Genomic DNA, 20914 nt, shown 5'->3' on the forward strand with positions numbered 1-20914 from the left:
AAGAGCCGTGGGAGTATTCGGTTTCAAGCCCACCTCACAGAAGAAGAGGACGACTGCTCCTTCTCTCCTTCTATGTCCCCAGGCAGAGAAGCACAGCTGAAGGGACACAGCCACTTACAGAATTCATTACCACAGACACTCTCGTGCTCCTGTCCAGAAGAAAAAGGCCCACGAGTCGGAAGCCCCACACGCAGGCTGGGCAGCATCCCGCCTGTCTGCCAGCCCAGAGAGCTACTCCAAAGCAAAGTCCTTTGTTCCACAGAGCATCACATCACATGTTTGGGAGGACACCAGCAGAAAGCCAGGACAGGACACGCTGAAACATTTCAAAGCACATCATTCAACAAGAAGCATGCGAGGGGGTGTCTTTTGCTCACAGATTCACTGGCCATGTTTACAGCAGTGGAGGAAGACTGAGCATCGTCTCCATACGGATCCAAGGTGAGGCCACCAGATATCTGCTTGGGAATGTGGGACAGCACCAGGCACCCACTCATTGGAGGCACCCAGACAAGGGGTGGCTACAGGGAGGGGTGGTGGGGCAGGTGGACACCTCCTGCCCTCAAAGATGACAAAAAAAAAGGTGGAAACTGGTATGCACTGAAGTCATGCTTTAATAGGTGACATTAACGATACAGCTTCAAGTGCTGGAAAACACCCTGCGAACTCACTGCGAACACCTACAGCCAAAACTCTAACCCTGATCAGGACAGGGAACAGTTTGGTTCCAGCACTCCAGACCAGGACTCACAGTGAAATCCCATTAAACACAAAACCAAACCACACATCACCATAACAAGATATATGGTCTGTGCCCCCACCAAGCACAGACTTACAATGAAAAATTCATTAAATAAGAAAATTATTACAAATCTGTACAAAAGCCATAATTAACAATTTCTATGAATCTTTTATGAAAGAACTCTCACCCAACCTCTTCAAGTATTTGTGTCTGTCACTAAGTGTATTCTTATTGGCTATTTAACTCCATTTGTTCATAAGAAAAACAAAACCAGGAAAAAATAGGATTATTTTAAAACTGTTAAAGCCTTTCTCCAGCACGTGTGTGACCACGAATGTTAGATGCTAAGCTCTCAGACTTTCATTCCCACACAAGTGGCGTGCTGGATCAGGACCTACAGTCTGGGAAGGCAAGTCATGGATCAAATTCCTTGAAGGATGAATCTTCTTAAGAGCAGCAGCAGAGAGGAAAAACATCAGCATTGCACGGGCTACTGCATCAGCTCCCTGGCAAGGTGAGCAAGCCTCCAACTGTCTCCTAAACAAAACAAGCAACACCTAAAAACCCCCAAACTAAACCAAACCATCTGAGCAAACAGCAAGTCCAGACCTTGTGGCAGTTGGAAACACTTTCCTCTGGTTCATGAAACGGTTCCTCTGCTGTAAACCTCTAGGAGCAAAAGTGCTAAATGGTTTAATGCTCCTTCAGATTTGGGTGAATGCTGCGTAAGTCAAGCAGAAGAGCTAACGGGGAGCTTGGGAACATTAAGGCAGGCAAAGAGCTGGCAAGGTCTGAAAGTAAATTCTTGAGGACTGTAAATAAATGAACCAGACAAGCGTACCCCCTCCGATTCCAGTTTGAATTAACTGCCCCACAAAGGCCAGTGGTTTCCAGACATGCTGCGCTCAAACATACCCTCACTACCTGACATGCTGGTCATTAATGGCCAAACAATCCTGCCCTAACGAGGAAGAGGGTTCAATCTGACATGTTGAACTTCACATCACGGGCCTGCAGAAAACAGAGCCCCACAGGAAACTGCAGCACAGCAGAGCTCAAAAAGATGCGACGACAAATATTGGTTCAATTTTAGCAGCTGAGGAAGGAAGGCAGGCTGTTGAACCAGCAGTGGGCATAAATATTTGTGGAAGACTATCCAGGGTCTGAAAAAGGTGGAAAAACCTGGGGAAGAAAAGCTCTAGACAGCTTCACAAAAAGGCTGAAGGTTTTTCTCTTAGAAATCAATAGGCAATTCATATTCTCAATTCTAACAAGCGCTACAAAGCAACTTCTGCAGGGGGTAAACAGAACAAATTAACCATCACTTTGTAGCCCAGAGAACAGGATCTGTACACAAAGGTTAACACAGGTCAGATATACAGTTTGACTATGTGTTTTATCCCAGTCTAAAATCAAACCTACTTTCTTTAATGGAGGAGACAAGTACAGTCTTACATGATGCGAAACACACATACTCATCTCTTTGAGGCAAACGCCACAAAAATAAGGATCTATCCTCTAGGAAGCAGACGCACAGCACCTTTGCTTGCCAGGAATAAATCTCCTGGGAAGGTACAGCCTTTCGAAATAACAAATAGAACTTATATGGTAATAAAAATGATGGTAAATTAGGTCATGCTGTCTTACATTAAAAATCATGTATTTAATAAATACTTGACTGGTTCAAACAGGGAAACAGATTAGTTTTGCTCTTGTCTTTAAGAAGGGACATACCAGAACCAAAGCAAAGTGCAAAATCCCCCCTTACTCCAAGACAGTCCTGAATATTCAGATAAAAAACAGGAACAGGACACAGCCCCTCCAGGAAGATGACTAAATTTGAGTTTTCCTCTTTAGGATGACCAAGGGCTGGGTCTCAGTGGTTGCTACAGATGATTAAAAAAGCATGGAAAAAATGAAAGCCAGAGAGGGGTTAGCCTGGATCAGCCCAAAGTTTATTCTTCCCTGTACCTCGGCGGTGCAAATCACTAATGCTGGCTCCTCGCAGTTAGGGCAGGGTCATCTCCACTTGCTTGAGTGCTTGCACTCCAGTCTCACTCCGCTGCTGCTTGCTCTGCGTCAGGTTCTACTGCAAGCTCAGAACCTTCAGGTTTCTTTGTTGTGACCTCAGCACTGTCTTCCTTAGGACAAGTGGGTGCCATGCTCTGCTCAAGACTCTCTGGAACTTCATTCTTGCTTGTGACTTCTGCTTGTCCTTTTCCAACTGTATTTTCTGCTTTTTTATACTGTTCTACCACATCTACTTCACTTTTGTCTCCCATGAGTCTGCTGTCGCAGTGATCCTGATCGCTCCTTGCTGTGACTTCATCTCCATTCGACTTTAAGCCATCACTCATTGGAGTACAGCCAGCCTTGGGGAGTGTGGAACCAGCTGAGGGTCTCACAGCCCCATCATCTGCATCACCACCTCCCTTCTCACTTGTTGCTTCCACAGCTGCATTTTCCTCACCGACACTTTCTGTTTCCTCAGTGTCTGCAACAGATGGATTTAACTGGGCACTGGAGACAGGTGGCCCCATGCTCAGGTTTATGGCCAAGTTGGATGTTTTGCCTCTTGATGTTCTTGTATCGACTTTCCTCCGTTTTACAGCAGCATCAGTGGTCTCTGGCCCTGTTGAGTCTTTGGTGCTTGCACCGTCTTCTTTCGGTGTCTCCTGGTCCTCTTCTGCTTGGAAGAGTGGATCTGAGGAAGGGAATTCTGCATCAATTGCACATTCTCCCAGATTACGGGAAATGTTCTCAATATCAGTAGGGCTTTTCAAGGGTCCAGTCTTTTTAGTGTCTGCCATATTTCTATCCAGTTTTCTCTTCTTGCTCTCTTTCGTGCAATCATTCTCTGTCGCACCTTGCACTTCCTCAGCCTCACTGTTTATATCCTTCTCCTCCTGTTGGGTAGATGAAGCCTCCTTCTCCTCTTCACCATCCCCTCCCTTTGATACGCGTTCACTTAACTTCTCTTTTACATCTTCATCACTCACTTTTGCCTGCAAGTCTGCAGCATCTCCAGTTTTTTGTTCTTCCTCTAGAGATTGGTTCTGATCACCTTCCTCAGAACCATCACACTTTTCACCAGGAGATTCCTGTTTCTCTTCAGCCTTTTGCTGCGGCTGTGACTTGGTTAAGCGTGATTTGTACTTCAACAGTTTGTCATGCGGTCCCCATACAAAGCTGCTTTGAGGTTTGAAGTGCTGCCAAGCGTAGTGCACCAGTTTTCTTCTCTTCCGTTTGCTCCTGATGGTGAACAGGAAGTAATCCAAGGCACTTCTCTTAACATTTGGTAGCATTTCCTTAACAAGAGTTTCTGTTAGGAAAAACTTTACCAAGTGCACTTGATAGTGTTCATATCCCATCTCCCCCAGGCACTTCAGGATGCGCGTAATCCGCAAGTTGTTGTGGCTAAACCTGAAAGGAACAGGTAAACAAAGCTGTTAATTGAGTCATACACCCCTGAAATCACAACGAACCCCCAAGGTATCTCCAGAGTGTTTTCTGCATTGCTGACTGTCATCTACTAAAGACTCTGAGAGTATAGGTTGGCTTACTTTTAAAGCACCTACTGCTGCTGCTGCCTGCAAAAGCAGGACCTTCCTAACCTTTCTTGGACTGCTTGGATTAAACACCTGGGCTAGTTGGAAAGATTCTGGCTTTCTGCATCACCCACCGGTAGATAAGAATCCCCGTGCTGGGTCAGATACACAAGCCCATGCAGCCCAACATCCTGTCCCTGACAGCGACCCTGTAGAAAAGTCTAAGAATACAGGCACGTAAGGATGCTGCCAGAAATTCATTACTTTGGGACTTAAGCTTTTTTTTTTGATGCTCGACAGTCTTCATGTTGGTTTTTCCTTTGTGAGTAGGCTCAGCCCTTTTAGAGCCCTTGTTAGTCTCATGAGGGGTGCTAGAATATGAAAGGTCATCACTATCTCTATGATAAGACCCGCAATAACACAAAATCATTAACATCAATTTGTAGAACACTTTTCAACCAAGGATTCAATAACTAATCACGGAAGCCTGTGGAAACACTCCTCTTTTGTAGTTTAACAGCAGGCTACAAAGGCAATTTGGCTACCTGCGGAAGCATTCCAGTTTTAAACACAAGCTTTGCTAGAGCAAATATTAACATCTCCAAGTCTGTAGTTTGTACTTGAGGAAGCTGATGTGAAGAATGCCTGCTGTTATCAGCTGCACCGGGTACAAAAGAGAACCGCCCTCAGCTGGTTTACTCGTTATATATGTCACTTATTAAAGTGACAGTGTGATGACCTGCAGTCAGAGGCTTAAAAAATCCTTTAGCTAGCTGACTTTTTAATCAACAACAGCCTCCATTCCTCAAGGACTAAGGATTTTCTTGACTTGGCCTTCTCAGAGAAGTACCTGGCTGTAGCAACCAATCAACAGCACAGTGACTCACCGGTTCAGGTTTTGGAACCGCTCAGCCCAGTTCGCCGCTCTCTTAAGTTCTCCAGTTTTCTCGTTGATCAGAACAATTCCGTAAAATCTCAGCATGAGCTGATAAGCACGGACAAACCTTTGCATAACTTCCTTGGACTTCTTAAAAGCCTGAAAACAGGACAGACCAATGAGTACAAGGGGCAACTCCTTAATTACCCACAATGGTTTAAGTAGCGTCTGAATTATAAACAAGGCTTGATGGAATCACCAAGCATTTCATTTGCTGCTGTAGACATTGGCAGACATAAGATAGACAAACACTTCACGGTGCTTGAGTGAGCTCTGTTCACACTACAGCCCCAAGAAAGCAAGGGAAAAAACACCTAGACTCCGATATAAGGTATTTAGGGAAAATCCCAAGATCCTTCAGATCTTAAAAAAGAAAAAAAAAAAGGACAGAAGCTTTCAATACCTGGATTTCGTGACAGGTGAGTGGTTTGGCACGCCGGTTCATCCCGTGTTCACGTAAAGGGAAGAGCCTGAAGGGAAAGAAATTTTCAGCCCAGATGAGGTGATGACATCCAAGCCAGGGTACTCATTTTGTTAAAACTAAACAAATTCCCTAAATTGTGATATCACAGGCATCTCTTAGGGACCTCAAATCCTTATGGACACAGAAGTAGTTTACTATATGACAAATAAAAGCAGTGTCCACACCAATGATAACAACAGACTTGGCTTATCTGGATCTCTCACGTTGCCCTAAATACTTTGCTCTGCACTGTGCTGTAAGACCAGGCATAGCCAAGATCTATGCCACAGCTGCACTGGAAACCCACGCCTTCAGGATTCTCAGTGCACTGTTTTCAGAAGAATCCAACTCAACTGTAATAAAGTGGACACACGTTTCACTCACGAGTAATTCTGGGCCTTTTGGGAAGCTGAATTTGGGAAAACAGATACAACTGGGGGCCTAAAGGGAAGCTGAGGAAGAGCTCTTTATCAGGAATTGCACGGATAGGATGATGGGGAACGATTTTAAGCTGAAAGAGGGGAGATTGACATGAGATTTTAGGAAGAAATGTTTTCCTGTGAGGGTGGGGAGGCCCTGGCCCAGGTTGCCCAGAGCAGTGGTAGTGTCCCATCCCTGGAGGTGTTCAAGGGCAGGGTGGATGGGGCTTAGAGCAACCAGATCCAGTGGGACGTGTCCCTGCCCATGGCAGGGCATGGAACTGGATGGGCTTTGAGGTCCCTTCCACCCAAAACATTCTGTGATTCTAACTGACTTTTCAAAGAGGCACAACTAAGGAGAATGACTATATTCAGGCAGTTTACCACTGTATGTAAGAATGGTTTTCTTCAAGAATTTCGTAGTTGTCCCACCAAGATTCAAGCAGATCTTCAATATGCAAGCCTGAAAAGAAATGGAAAAAGTACGCAAGAAGAAAAGACATCAAATGAAAATCACAGTTACGCAGTCACCCTCAGTAGCTCATTGTCTGGAGCCAGGTGTTCGCAAACCAGCATTACTTTCTTAACCAGACAACCATCCCGGTAAGCCAGAAAAAAAAAAAATCTGAGTTTTCTACCACCAAACAGATAATTAAGGAACATGCTGCAGGAACAAGGACATTTTAAAATGGAAATTCTTGGTGGTTTTTTGTTTGTTTTGGTGGTGGGTTTTGTTTGGTTGGTTTAATACTCATCCCACATGGATCAAGCTACCCTTTCACTGATTCAACCAGCTGTAGCAGGGTTCCATCAATCATCACACAAGGTACTCACCATGGGGCAAAAAAGAAATCTCATTTTTATAGAAACTTAAGTTCCACATCTCTTCTTCCTCCTCGTTTTCTGATTCTACCAAACCCTGGAGATGAGAACAAGAGATCCACAAGCAGCAATCTTTTAAAAGGCAGTAGTCACTTCAACACTTCTCCCTCCTTTCTCTCAGGTTTCCTAAACATCTCAAGCTAAATCCTTGAAAAGTTTTAGGAAGGAACATCTTGTTTCCAATGCATCCACATGCACATCATCCCTCCCCTCTCACAAATGACTCTTAAAGGTTTTGAGCCTGTCAATGTACCGACAAAAGGATGTCCTCAAATCTAGAGGGCTCCTAAACTTAAGATGCGATGTGGAAGCACCACATTGTCAGTAGTCCATACCGGGTAACAGTGTCTGTATCGCTGTAAGTCTCTTGCAGCATTCCAGTTGCGCCTGCCTGAGACCTAGGAAAGAGAGACAGATCAGAGATCCAAAATAGAACTGTCTTCTGCAAAAAAACCCCTCCACTGCCTGTACTCAGCATCTCTTGACCATGTTCCCCTGCTGTTTGCTCTCCTGTGTCCTCCACTCTGCCCTCCAGCACTCCCAGTCAGGTTGTCACTGCTGTTGTTTCTCTGCATTCTTGAGGACAACCTTGGACTAAGAGAAGTTCACACCATCTCCTTTAACTGAAACATTTCTTTTTCTTTCTAGTTTTATTAATCAAGGTCTTCACATTCTACGCTTATCTTTTATCTCAGTTTTTTTTCCCCTACAGAAATGGTAAAAAATAGCTGGAAATGCCAAGTAGTAGAATACCATTTTCTTCCTTAACTCGAAGGTTTTAAAACAAAACAAGCTTAGTCCTGTCTGTCTGAGTCACTATATACCCTAGTCAAGACAGAGATCAGACTATAAAATCGTAGAATTTAAGATGCAGAAATATCCCTTAAATTCAAAATTATCATTCGCTGTAGACATTATGAAAATAATGTTATATTCACCTTTGCTTTATATTCAGATAGTGAACAACAGAGCCACATGAGCACACTGGATATTTATTTTAACGGATTTCTAGACTTCTGTTCTAATCATCATCTCCATTATTGCTCATCTCTCCAAGTAACCAAACTTCATGTCCAGCCTACCTGAAACTCCCACTGAGACAGCGGTAATGAATTTGATCTTCGCTCCTACAAATAAAAGGCATTTTAGTTGAAACACTTTAAAGCCAAACTTCACTAATAAAATAAATACATACAAAATGAGAATCCCCACAGCAGCAACTCACTTGATCCCTATTAGTTGCCAAGTGACAGATTTACCTAGTTACAGCTGAATTCACTTGATTTTATTCTTAACTCAGATCGCTAGAGAAAACCTGCAGTGCCATGTCCACCTGAGAATTAGGTGTCAGGTTCTCCTCACCGCACAGATGTTCTAGAGTCATTCCCAAAGCAGCACTTAGAAATCAAAGAAAAGCTTCACTTGTCCCTCTGAACTTCATGGAAATAAAAGTTAAAATGCATTTTAAATACAGTCATACTTTCAACTCAATATACCCTTTTTTATATACTCAACTTCAATATACCCTTTTTTCTTTTTACAGTGGATTATTTCAATGTTAAAGAGGTTTTGTTACACTTCACAAGCAACACAGACGAGTTTAGTCTTGCTGAGTGCTGAACCATCTTGTCCCAAAACATAAAAGCGCTTAAAACTGTTTTAGGCAGAACCTCTAAAATGCCCAAGATGGCTCATGAATTAAAAGACCCACCCAAGGCAAAGCACCGAGCAGTTAGAAGGTTCAACACCAGCTCACAGCAAGAGTGGGGTGTTGGGAAAAGGCAATCAGATGTGCAGACACTTGCAAAAGCATTTCAAGAAACTTAGAAGAAAAAAAGTAGCAAATTCTTTCCTAAATTGTTTTTCAGCCTCATTTGCACAGAAAAAAAATAATAAAATCCACAAACCCACTTTCTAGCCAACACGATCACTGGGTCATTAATTATTAAGGCAAGAACTGGGTTAGATTTTTGTACCGTGCTGTTGTACGGATGTTATCCGTTCAGCTGCCCCGTTGATTGTTAATACTTCACATTTATGAAGCATATATGGCATTTAGGGGATCAAACCTTTATCCACTGAGGGAGAATATCGATGCAGGATTGTTAAAATTACATGTAAAAAATACATTTACACACCGTGATTCCCCCGTATTTTGGTGGCAGGAATTAAATAAAGCTCAAGTTGTTTTTTAAAGGTAATAACTTGTGATGACTTAAAATAATGCTTGTCTACATTGCAACACATTTCCAGTTTGTACAGGACAACACAGACCAAAATAGGTGGCAGAACTTCCCACAACCACCTGGCCCATATAGGATTAGGAATTCAAGCATTGGTGTCCATCCCTGGAATCCACCCAGACCGCAGGAATGCACACAACTATAAAAAGCCACACTACACAGCCAACATTCAGAGGAGAAATGGCTGCAAATACAAGACTGAGAAATACATTCAGCCAGAACACATCAATATTATTGGAACTGGCTGCCCAGGGAAGCTGTGGCTGCCCCCATCCCTGGAGGTGTTCAAGGCCAGGTTGGATGGGGCTTGGAGCAACCGGATCCAGTGGGAGGTGCCCCTGCCCATTGCAGGGAGGTGGAACTGGGTGATCTTTAAGATCCCTTCCAAACCAAGCTATTCTATGATTCTACTTTATTCTTCTGCTCAAGATGTAAGCAGGGATGGGGATTAAGCACTTGGAAATTCATTCACGTAACTTTTGAACTGCAAGGATGAAATTGTGATACAGGTGGAATTAATGAAAATTTTGTTCCCAGTTACAGAAGAATCAACTTCCACATATTCTTTACTCTTAAGGTTGTAAATAACATTCTTTAACTCGGTCGGGGGGCAGGTTAACAGCAGTCTGGCTCCAACTTCAGCACAGAACCGGTCTGCTGAAGAGCAAGTGTAGGTGCAGAGAGAGATGCAAGCAACGGTGCAAAGTGCTGGAAGGCTTGTCCAGAAAGAGGCCAGGTCCTGGAGAAAGGCATTGGGGAGCATTCATCAGAGAGAATGAGATGTTCCCAGGAAGCAAAGAGAGCAAAGCTCAGCCTGCAGGGGTTGTTTCTGGATCTCTCTGAGCTTCTATTCAAGACACGTGAAAATATAACCTTCCTCTTCCTTCCAGGTCAGACAGACAAAGGGAAGAGTCAAGCCTTCCTATTTTTAACAAGGCTGATAAGCAATCCAAATGCTTTTTTTTTTTCCTCTCCAAGCGTGCATCGCTGGGCAAAGAGTGGGAGGAAAGCAGGGACCAAAGCCAACAGAGGGGAACACAAACAATATATGGCTGCAAATGGAGAACCAGCAGCAATCAAAAGGGATGAAAGAGTGTGTGGGTTTGGAACGAGATGCAAGAACGAGAAAGACAACAGAGTCCTAAAAGAGGGATAGAACCTTTTGCTGATGGAGAGCTAGGAGAAGGCAGAACTGCAGGGCTTGTTATTAAAACATAGCAACAGGAATGCCAGGTGCTACAGCAGACTGAGAGGTGGCATCTCAAAAGGAGCACAAACCCCATGGTTTTGAATACTTGCTCGTAGAAGCTAAAGGCACTGAAATGCAGAAGAGCTGCAAAGCCACACCTGCAGGAATTTCAGACGATGAGTATGGAGTATTTGCAGAGACAGAAGTGATATGCAAAGATAAAAGCAGAATTTTAGGTTGGTTTTGAAGTGCGTAGTGAAAATAATAATAATAATAAAAATTTCTAACCTCGATACTGAAAAAAAACTTTAGCAGCTTCAACCCAAAAGTATACCATCCAGGCTGAGGGGAGAAGAATGAGAATTAGTGTAATACAAACAGCAGAAGGAACTAGTTTTGGAAACCGATTCCTGCCCTTGGCAGGTAGTAAAGGCATAAATGGATTACAGAAGATTCACCGTTTGTTTGTTTATTCATGCTCACTGCCCTCAAAAGTTTTGCAGGCACTGTCAGACAGAGGTGACTACATTCACCGCTGAGGCAGAGCTCCGTTTTAAAGATGCAGAACAATACTCTAAGGGCTGTAAAGTCTCAGGGACAACAGCCTCCCAAGTTTGAAACCACTCACTGGAGTGAAAAAAAACGGTCCTTGCTTTTACAGTTCTCACAAGAAGTTTCCAGAAGTTGCTCTAAGAAAAAAAACATCTGAAGAACAAGTGCATTCAAAAAGAATAACTGGAATGTCCTACAGGCATTAAAACTGCTGAAGGCAACCAAAACTCCAGCCACGCACACAAGAAAATTGACAGTGTGTCCTTAAACAACGCCAACCAGAGGAAATCCCTGCCTCTTCCTTTAAGTATTGCAACTATTCTGCCTAAAATACTTGTGATCCGTGGGCACGGCTGAGGCCGCAATCCATTCTCTGCAGCAACGCCCAGGAAGGTTCAGAGAGGTGTGCAAGGGCATCTGTCTGCTGGATTTAAACCTTAATGTTGTTTGCAAAGTATAGAGCATGTATTTTTGTAGGAAGCCAGAAGGGTCTGGAATACCATGTTGCATGGAATTTTCTTCATTTTAAAGGGAGATTTTTCTCATAACTTAATGCTTATTAAAAAACTGTAAGTTTAATATTAAGCTCATTTAAACGTATATTAATTAGAAAGCTCTATCTGCCTATTTAAGTCCTAAAAGTAGGTCTGAGTCACTGAAAGGCAACTCCAGTGAAGGATCAGTTTCACTTTCCCTGAAAGGGGAGGAGTTGAAGGACTGGAGAGTGTTTCAACTCACCCAGGAGAGCCTGAAACAGGGTCAACAGTTTGCATTTGCCAAAGCAACGCTGTAGAAGAAATTGCTGACGCTCAATGTCAAACTCAAACCCACTGATTCTAAAGGCAGGAACCCTGCATAAGAGTAACAAATTCCTTTTACTTCAAATCAGCGTTATGTAAAGGCACCTGAGACAAGTGTGCACGTTTTGCACCATTTCATTCTTTCTAACTGCACACATACCTGTGGTTTTTAACACATAGAATCAGAGAATGGACAGGGTTGGAAAGGGGCCTTAAAGCCCACCCAGTTCCAACCTCCCTGCCATGGGCAGGGACAACCAGATCTTTGTTGTTTTCAGAGCTGTTTCATAACATGGACCCTAGAAAAATAATCTGCCTAAAAGAAATAGAAAGTTAGAGCTCATTTTTGAAAGTGAGCAGATGACATATGACAGGTTTTCATAGATGGCACAAAGAAATAAAAAAAGCCATCATACAAAGATAAGGATACAGACAAAACTCTCAAAACCAAGGCACTGCTGACGAACATCAATGCCGTAACCCAAACTCAGTGGCCACCAGCGTGTGGCCAACAGGCAGGTGCCGCGCAGAACTTGTATTTATGGGATGAAGCTCCTAGATTAAAGGGAATGGTAGGGAAAAAGATACTAAACTAAAAAGATACCAATTGCTGTGTCTTTTGAGCCCCTAAATTATGTTATGCTGGAGTTCCAATCCTCTGCCATGGGCAGGGACATCTCCCACTGGATCAAAGCCCCATCCAACCTGGCCTTGAACCCTTCCAGTGTTGGGGCAGCCACCACCGCTCTGGGCAGCCTGGGCCAGGGCCTCCCCGCCCTAATCATGAAGAAGTTCTTCCTAATGTCTAATCTAAATCTTCCCCCTTCCAGTTTAAAGCCATTCCCCCCGGTCCTCTCACTCCATGCCCTACTAAAAAGGCATCCCATCCCTTCGAGAGAAAAACAAGGAGACAAATCTCTGCTCCTTTCCACCCACCCCGGAGCTTCGGGGGTCACAGAAGCACCGCAGCTCTGCCTTCAGCAGGCTCGGCTCTTCTCTTTGAAGACTGGCTTCGAGATGAGGCCACAATCAAACACCGGCGCTCGCTGCCAGGTCAGAAGCGCTGTGACCTCCTGCAATGGCGGGCAGGCGGCTCCAGTTCCGGCACAGAGCGAGGAGCCGACGGGGCGGGCAGGGTCCTCGCCCGGCCCCGCACCCTCCGGAGGGTCAGCACCCACCTGGGTCTGCTGGGAGCCCCGCGCCCGGCTCGGCACCGCCGGCTCGCCCGCAGCCTCCCTCGTTGCCTCCTGCTCGGCGCCATCCTCCTCCTCCTCCTCCTCCTCCTCGTCTTCCTCGTCCTCGTCCTCCTCCCAGGTGGAGTCGTACCTCCAGAAGGAGGCCTCGTCCTCCGCCTCGTCGTCCTCCGCCCTGAAGCTGAGCCAGGCCGCCATGGGGAGCCGGAAGGAGGGGAGGGAGGGAAAGGGAAAGCGAAAGGGGCGGCGGGGCCGCGCGCCCGGCACAAAGCGGAGCACGTGGGGCGGGGAGGAAGTGCGCGCCAAGCCCCTTTTCCGAGCCACGCCCCTCACCGAGGCCACGCCCCTCCCCGCGCTCCGAGCGCCTTCCCGCGGCCACGCCCCCTTCCCCTAGACCACGCCCCCTCCTAGGGCCGCTGCGCTTTCATTCCTCCAGCCACGCCCTCTCCCTGCGCTCGCCGCGCGGTCCTTGCGCCCGCCCGCTGCCCGTCACCCATTCTGTTCTGATACCGAAAATGTACTTCTTGTATCAGTCCCACCCCCTGCCATGGGCAGGGACACCTCCCAATGGATCAGGGGCTCCAAGCCCCATCCAACCTGGCCTTGAACACCTCCAGGGATGGGGCAGCCACAGCTTCCCTGGGAAATGCAGGCCAGGATCTCTCCACCCTCACCGTGGAGAATTTCTTCCCAATGTCTAATCTAAATTTTCCTTCTTCCAGTTTAAGAGAGGCATTCATATTTCAGCATTTTGATGATAATCTGTGCTCACAACTTCTGCAACTTCATAGCACCAACAAATAAATTAATAAGAGCATCTTCAATGCCAAAATTAAAACCTGGAGCTTCTTCACATAAGGTTATAGAAGTTTGATTTCTTCCCACCCAGAAAACCTAAGATACCTAAGATACCTATAGCACCCCTCCTGCAAAGCAGAGCTTTCTAGAGCTGCCAGCTGGCAGATTACCCTTTGGAAGGCTCTCCACCTGGAGCACAGCACTACATTCTTGGCATTTTACACCAGCTGGCTCGGAACCGGTTTACACCCTGCTATTTCAGACCCCGAAGCCGTAAGTTTGCACCATGCTGTCCAAGTGGTTACAGCAGCTATCCTGAAAGAGTTTAGCCTCCTAGAGCTCAGCAATGCGTGCAAGTGCAGACTTCTGACAGACTGCAACAAAACCTACACCTTTAACAACTCAGTGCTTTAAAACTGCATCATGCTAATTAGAACAGAGAGAATCCTCTGGTTTGGAAACTCACAGCAACCCATCACGACTGCAGCAAGCCAGGAGTTCTTATCAAATATCTTAGCAAGGCAGTAGTTCCTAAGCTTTAGACAAAGTTGGTAAAAACAATACCCCAGGTAGGCACTTTTGACCAATTTCATTAAAGGCACATGATACCTAAACAACTTTCAAATTAAGTTGGGACACCATAACCATTTAGTAAAATAAAGACAAGTCAAATTTATTCTTGTTATAAAATAACTGAAGCAGATAACGCAGACAAGAACTTGTCTACATACCTAGAATAAAACCAAACACTAGTACAGTCGTAGTTTCTCACCTTGAAGGCAATACTGACAGATTAAGAAGTAGTTCTTGTTATGAACTGGGAGTTAATACGGTGAAACAAATGCAGGAACAGTTCAGCCTACTTCATTCACCTTTTAACATGTGTTTGTTGGTTGTAGTCCACCTTTTCACAACACAAAACCAGGAACTTCAACAGATCTTAGTATTCTGGCATCGAAAAACTAAGCACTGCGATGTCAGGAAGGTTCTTAAGTTGTAGAACAGAATTAACATTTTCGATTACCAATGACATTAACATCTACTAGAAATGCTTAAAAAAAATAAATAATGATGTACAAACTCCACTGTTACACACTAGCAGAGCACAAATAGATGAATCAACACCTCCAGATCCATGGACAGCTCAGCCAGTCCTTTACAAAACCATGTGACATCACTGGGTATTTTATTTAGGGCCCTCACCGATTATTTTATTTAGGGATCTTACCATTTTCACCTTACTTATGGGATATAAACTTGAAGATTAAAAATGTTATGTCAGTATGGATGAAAGAAGTAAAGGTTCTTTCAGTAAGCAGAGTAAAAAAATACTTCCACTCAGTAGTTATCTCTATTAAACAGAATTTTACTTTTACTGAAACAATTAATTCAGGCATTTGATACAAACGCTATGCTTGTAGTAAGTAAACTGGCCAAAGAACATCACTCACAGAAGGGTCTGTGATATTTGTAGGCAGAAACAAAGCAAAGGCAGAAAAAATAGCCCAAAATTTACAGAAATAACCTATGTTTTTCGTGAACTGAGGCTCTGTGTTTCACAAGCACCTGTTTCATGAACTGTGCTGACAAACAGTGTGTTACTTGTTTGAAATGCAACCAGTGGAACTGTTGCAAACAAACTCTTAACGGTGCCAGCATCTTCCCCCAGCACCCCGAGAAGGCGGCTGTTGCTCAGCTACTCAATGCTGAGCAGAAAACACATCAGGAAAGACAGGCCGAGTCTTGCGTATATGAAGCCAATGTGCAGATTCTTCAAATACCTGGCTCAGATACCTTTTCCTTACTCAAAAAGTTTACGTAGTGACTATCTTGCTACTTGTTTTTCATGTTCCCTCTTCATGCTCAGTTTGTTACTCCTCTGGCTCACAGCTTGCTTTATGTTCTGCGTCGCTTCGCAGCGCTTGGGCTGGAAGGGTTACTGTTTGCATTCAAGACCTTTTCAGTGACTCTGTTGCGCTTCCTCTTATCAGATCCTTCTTTGGACCCAGGATCTGACGAAGTTTTCTCTTTCTCTTTGCCGCTTGGCTTCTCAGTTGTTTTTCCTAAACTTCCAGAGGGTGTAAAAACTGGAACAGGATCAAAGTAATGATTCCAGATCAGACTTACACAAGTAGGCAAACCAGAAGTGATATAAATTTTCTTTATATTACATAAAGCTTTCCAAACCAATCAATTCTCAATATATTTAACCACCATTTCAGCACTACTTACGCTTTTAAAGGAAAAATCTTCTGTAAGAAAGGCACATTTTGCTTTTATTATTTGCTTTGAAGACAGACACGTATTTTGACAAGCTAAAAATGGAATTAATTAAGGGGAATTAAACAGAGCTTAAAATTAAAATACTTAATAGGAAAACTTATAGAACATAGGATCAATCTATGGAACTTATATTCAGCAATAGTAGTTACATTTGGTATTATAGATACCAAATAGTGAACATTCAAATTTAATGTATTTTTAAAACACATTTATAGATCTTTTATTGCACTCAAAAACCCACTTATCCTGTGATATAAATATTAAGAAATTATATAGATAACAGTTGGCTTGTTCTCTTAAGGTAAACGGCAGGATCTCTGCTGTTTGCATTTGACTTTGTTCTACAGCAAAGTGTTAGGAAAATAAGCTTTGTATTTAAAAGAAGCAAGATAATGCAACTAAAGTAAAATAAAACCCACTCTGCCCGCCTCCCCAGTTAAGTATACAATCCTACAATCTTTTTTGATTTATGGGTCCTGTTTTCCCCCGTGGCTGCAAAGATCCTAACACAGAGTATTTATATTCACTAGAAGTGGACTTGACTTTCTTTCAGAGATTCTTAGTCCTCAGACTCCCAGGGTTCTGGCAAGCACATAGGAAAAACAAAAACCCCAAAGCTATACAACTTTGCATGTATGAATTAACAGCAAAGGAGAAATCTTTCCCAGCATCAGATATTGGCAACTGCCTAGTCTGTAATCCTAAAATTATTTGAGTTCTTGGTATGACCATATACTAACTCTGAATACAAATCACAACAGACCATATTTGGTATTCAGACTTTAACATGAATTTCTCAAGAGTTACAGATGTTTTTTCATGTCACATCACACAGTAGAGAGTTACAAATTTACCTTCTTCTGGACCTGCATGCGTTTCCATCTCTTCTTTTATTTCCTCTTTCACTTCTTCTTCTATCATGACTTTTCCTACAGGTAAGATTGTTAGGTAACTGTTAGAGAAGCTGAATCTAAATAGTACGCAGAGAACCTGTTTGTGGTATGCTGACATTCCACCTATGTTACATTTAAGAACATGAGAAATACTGTGTAGAACGTGACCAAAGGCCTGTCTCCTACAGCGGTCAATCACAGAGGCGGATAGTGCACATACAAACAGCACGAGCAGCAATCGTTCCCCCCAACAGTTTCCTTCAGTCAACTGATTAAAAAATTAATGAGATAAAGTTGTTACTGTTTAACACATCCTTTCCTGATACACCTCATGCACCAGTCTGAAAAAACAGCCTTAGAGCGGCACATTATGTTCTTTTTTTGGGGAGAGGTCTGCTTAACTACCTGTTCTGAGACAAGATTAGAGCAACCAAGAATAAGAGACTGCTGTCAGATCTTACCTTCTCTCACTTCTTGAATCATTTCATCAGGAAGAACAAAATTCTTCTCTATATTAGGGAACGGAAGAATCTCAGATTCGTGCTTAGAAAGAAAAGAAAGACGTCTATGAATGACTTTGGTAAAGAACTTTCATTTCAATTTAAAAGTTCATAAGTTTTATTTTACATGTAATTAGTAGCGAAATAATTTCTAACACAGTTCAGACATCAGAGAATCAGGAGGCTCCTGATGTCAAACTGATTACTAAGGTCAAGATACCCAAGATCATGACTCATGATCATTTGAGATCATTTCTGGAACCCAAACATGGAAAATTCTTATATAAACACACTATAATCTCCTAAATTGACAACTAAGTACCTGTGTTAATGCTTTCCGGATCAGCACTTACACCTTCAATAAACAAAGTCAGAATACAGTATGGAAAAAAACAGAACAGATACTATAGGTTTTATTGTCTCCCACCCAATACACTTGTAATACATGGAAAACCCCATCAACTCATTGGAACAACACATAATTGTTGGTAACTTGAAAGGTCTGACAGTCCAGGTGATTTTGGCATATCAAAACTGCTGAAGTGTAAGAAATAAATAAATAAAGTGGCTGCTTCAACCCTGGATACTCACAAGAGCCTGCATATCATACATGGTGCTCAGATGGTCCCAAATCACTTTGGAAGAAATCTGCCGTCCGATGTTCTGACTGAATTTATCTCGGATACAAATCATGTGGAAATGGCGATTCACACCTAGGGCAAGAACTCAGTGAAATTAACACTACAGTTTTATTTATCCCACAAACTTCCCTGTTGTTACAAAGAAATCATGGAACATGGGGCAGTATGGCAGCCCTGCGGGGCAAGTGTTTCACCCTATTATGGGTGCTGTTCAGTGGAGGGTGCCCCACTGGATAACACATCCAGAGCTTTTAGAGAGGCTGCATGGAAAACAACAGAAGGAGGGATAAGGCATCCAGTCAGGAAAGGGGAATCATAGAACCGTTTGGGTTGGAAGGGCCACCAAAGCCCAGCCAGTTCCACTCCCTGCCATGGGCACAGACACCTCCCACTGGATCTGGTTGCTCCACGCCCCATCCAATCTGGTCTGGAACACCTCCAGGGATGGGGCAGGCACCACTGCTCTGGGCAGCCTGGGCCAGGGCCTCCCCACCCGCATCGTGAAGAATTTCTTCCCAATACCTAGTCTAAATCTTCCTCCTTCTGATTTAAAGCCATTCCCCCTTGTCCTACCACTCCAGGCCCTTGTAAAAAGCCCCTCCCCAGCTTTCCTGGAGCCCCTTTCTGTACTGGAAGCTGTTCTAAGGTTCCTTGGAGCCTTCTCTTCTCCAGGCTGAACCACCCCAACTCTCTGCCTGTCACAGAAATCACAGAATGGTTTTGGTTGGAAAACACCTTTTAAGATCAAATCCAACCATCAATCCAGTCCCGCTAAGTGTGTCTCTAGACCATGACCCTCACAGCAGAGGTGCCCCATCCCTTGGATCATCCTTGTAGCCTCCTTTGGACCCATCCCAACGGTTCCATACCCTTACATTGGGGATTCCAGCACTGGACACAGAATTCCATAGGTGAGGGCTGGCTGAGGGGCCGCAGGATGCAGTGCCTCCCTCCTCACAGCCCCACAAGCCTGGAAAAGCTGCAGGGGACTGGGATGAGGACTGGGATTTGGATTGTGACTGTGGCTGCTACTGGGACTGGGGTGGGGATTGGAACAGAGATTGCAACTGGGGCCGGGATTGGGACTGGGCTGGGACACGGACCGAGGCTGCACCTGGGATTTGGATCGTGACTGTCACTATTACTGAGACTGGGATTGCGTCTGGGAAACGCGGGGGACTGGGGAGTTGGGGGACTGGGAAGGGCGCCGGGATTTGCCCTGCGACTGTGCCTGTGCCTCTGCGGCCGGGCCTGTGTCCCCGCTCCCCGCCCGGCCCCGCCGCCACTGGAGCCCGCGGCCCGCGCTCACCCACGGGCTTGTGGCCCAGCATGGCGTGGAACAGGCACACCTCCACCTCGGGACTCCACACCACCGCCGCCTCCTCCGCCACGCCGGGCTCCGGGCCGGGCGCGGCCCCTCCGGCGGGGAGCGGGGCCGCCTTCTCCGCGGCGCCCGGCGCACCGCCCTCCACCTCCCCCATGGCCGCGCGGGCGGGAGGTGGGCGGGGCCTGGGTCTGGGCGTGGCTTTGAAGACAGTTATGGGCGGGGTCTGGGCGAGAGGTGGGCGGAGGTTCGGTCACTGGTGGGCGGGGCTTGGGCCGAGGCCGGGGCGGGGCCTCAGGGCGGGGGAGAGCAGCGGGAGCCGCGTGGCAGTCGTGATCCCAGACCCGATCCCGATATCAGACTCAATTCTGATCACAGTCCCAATCCCAGTGCCAGTCCCTGTACCAGTCCTGGATCAAATCCCAATTCCAATCCATGTCCCAATCCCAATCCCAGTGACAATCCCAATCCCCATCTGAGTCCCAATCCCAGTCTCAGTCCCGATTCCAATCCCAGTGCCAACCCTAATCGCAGCCCCAGTCCCAGTCCCAGTCTCAAACCCTGTACCAGTCTCAGTACCAATCCCAATGACAATCCCGATCCCCATCCCAGTCCCAGACCCAGTCCCACTTTACCATGCCAGTCCCAGTACCAATCCTGATCCCAGTCCCAATCCCAGTGCCAGTCCCTGTGCTAGCCCCAGTCCCTGTCTCAGTCCTGGTTCCAATCTCAGTTCCAATCCACATTCCAGTTACAATCCCAGCCTCAATCCCAGTCCCTGTCCCAATCCTAGACCCAATGCCAGTACCAGTTCCAGTCCAGCCTCAGTCCCAGACCTAGTCCTAATCCTGGTTCCGATCCCACTTCTAATCCACATCGTCCCTGTTACAATCCTAGCCCCAGTACCAATCCCAGCCCCAATCACAATCCCAATAACAATCCCAGTCCTGATCCCAGTCCCAATCCCAGATGCAATCCCAATTCCATTCCCAATCCCGATCTCAATCCTGATCCAAATCCCAATCCCAGCCCCAGTCCCAAACCCTGTCCCATCCCCAATCCCAGTCCTTGTCCCAGGCACAGTCCCAATCCCAATCCCTGTCCCAGTCCATATCCCGTTTTTTCCCAATAAATTATTTTCACTGAGGGTGGTGAAACACTGGCACAGGTTGCCTAAAGAGGTGATCAACGCTCCATCCCTGGAAACGTTCAAGGTCAGGTTGGATGGGGCTCTGAGCAATCTGGTGTGGCTGAAGGTGTCTCTGCTCACTGCAGCGGGGCTGGACAAGATGACCTTCATGGTCCCTTCCAACCCAAACCATTCCATGATTCTATGACTCTTTATGTCAAGCTGACATTGATGCTTCACAAGTAACTTCATCTGGCACGCCTGAAAAATGCAGAACCCACCAGCTTCATCCATCATTTAATGCATAAAATCCCATTTTGTTTCGGAAGAAAGAGAAATCTCATTCCTTTGTTGACAGGGGTTTTTGCCTTGTTAGGT

The 20914-nt window shown here is 45.2% G+C and overlaps 2 protein-coding genes across 3 annotated transcripts; both read right to left on the minus strand.

The window, feature by feature from the left end:
- Positions 1-132: 132 nt before the first annotated feature.
- Positions 133-13266, minus strand: OGFR (opioid growth factor receptor). Of its 2 annotated transcripts, XM_054081256.1 has the most exons (9): positions 12954-13266; positions 10712-10765; positions 8074-8118; positions 7327-7389; positions 6944-7028; positions 6494-6572; positions 5631-5697; positions 5178-5326; positions 133-4165 (listed from the first exon to the last, which is right to left on the minus strand). In XM_054081256.1, exons 1-9 carry the CDS (start codon positions 13164-13166, stop codon positions 2797-2799), a joined length of 2124 nt encoding a protein of 707 aa, XP_053937231.1. In that variant the 5' UTR covers positions 13167-13266; the 3' UTR covers positions 133-2796. The 2 variants fall into 2 exon arrangements, with proteins under 2 accessions (XP_053937231.1, XP_053937232.1); XM_054081257.1 differs by lacking the exon at positions 10712-10765 and having other exon boundaries at positions 352-4165.
- Positions 13267-14446: 1180 nt separating this feature from the next.
- MRGBP (MRG domain binding protein) lies at positions 14447-19586 on the minus strand. The gene is made up of 5 exons (XM_009563085.2): positions 19393-19586; positions 18034-18155; positions 17404-17485; positions 16904-16978; positions 14447-15853 (listed from the first exon to the last, which is right to left on the minus strand). The coding sequence occupies exons 1-5, from the start codon at positions 19562-19564 to the stop codon at positions 15663-15665; spliced, it is 642 nt and encodes a 213-aa protein (XP_009561380.2). The 5' UTR covers positions 19565-19586; the 3' UTR covers positions 14447-15662.
- Positions 19587-20914: the final 1328 nt, after the last annotated feature.

Source organism: Cuculus canorus, chromosome 16, assembly GCF_017976375.1.
Source record: "Cuculus canorus isolate bCucCan1 chromosome 16, bCucCan1.pri, whole genome shotgun sequence".
NCBI classification, from domain to species: Eukaryota; Metazoa; Chordata; class Aves; order Cuculiformes; family Cuculidae; genus Cuculus; species Cuculus canorus.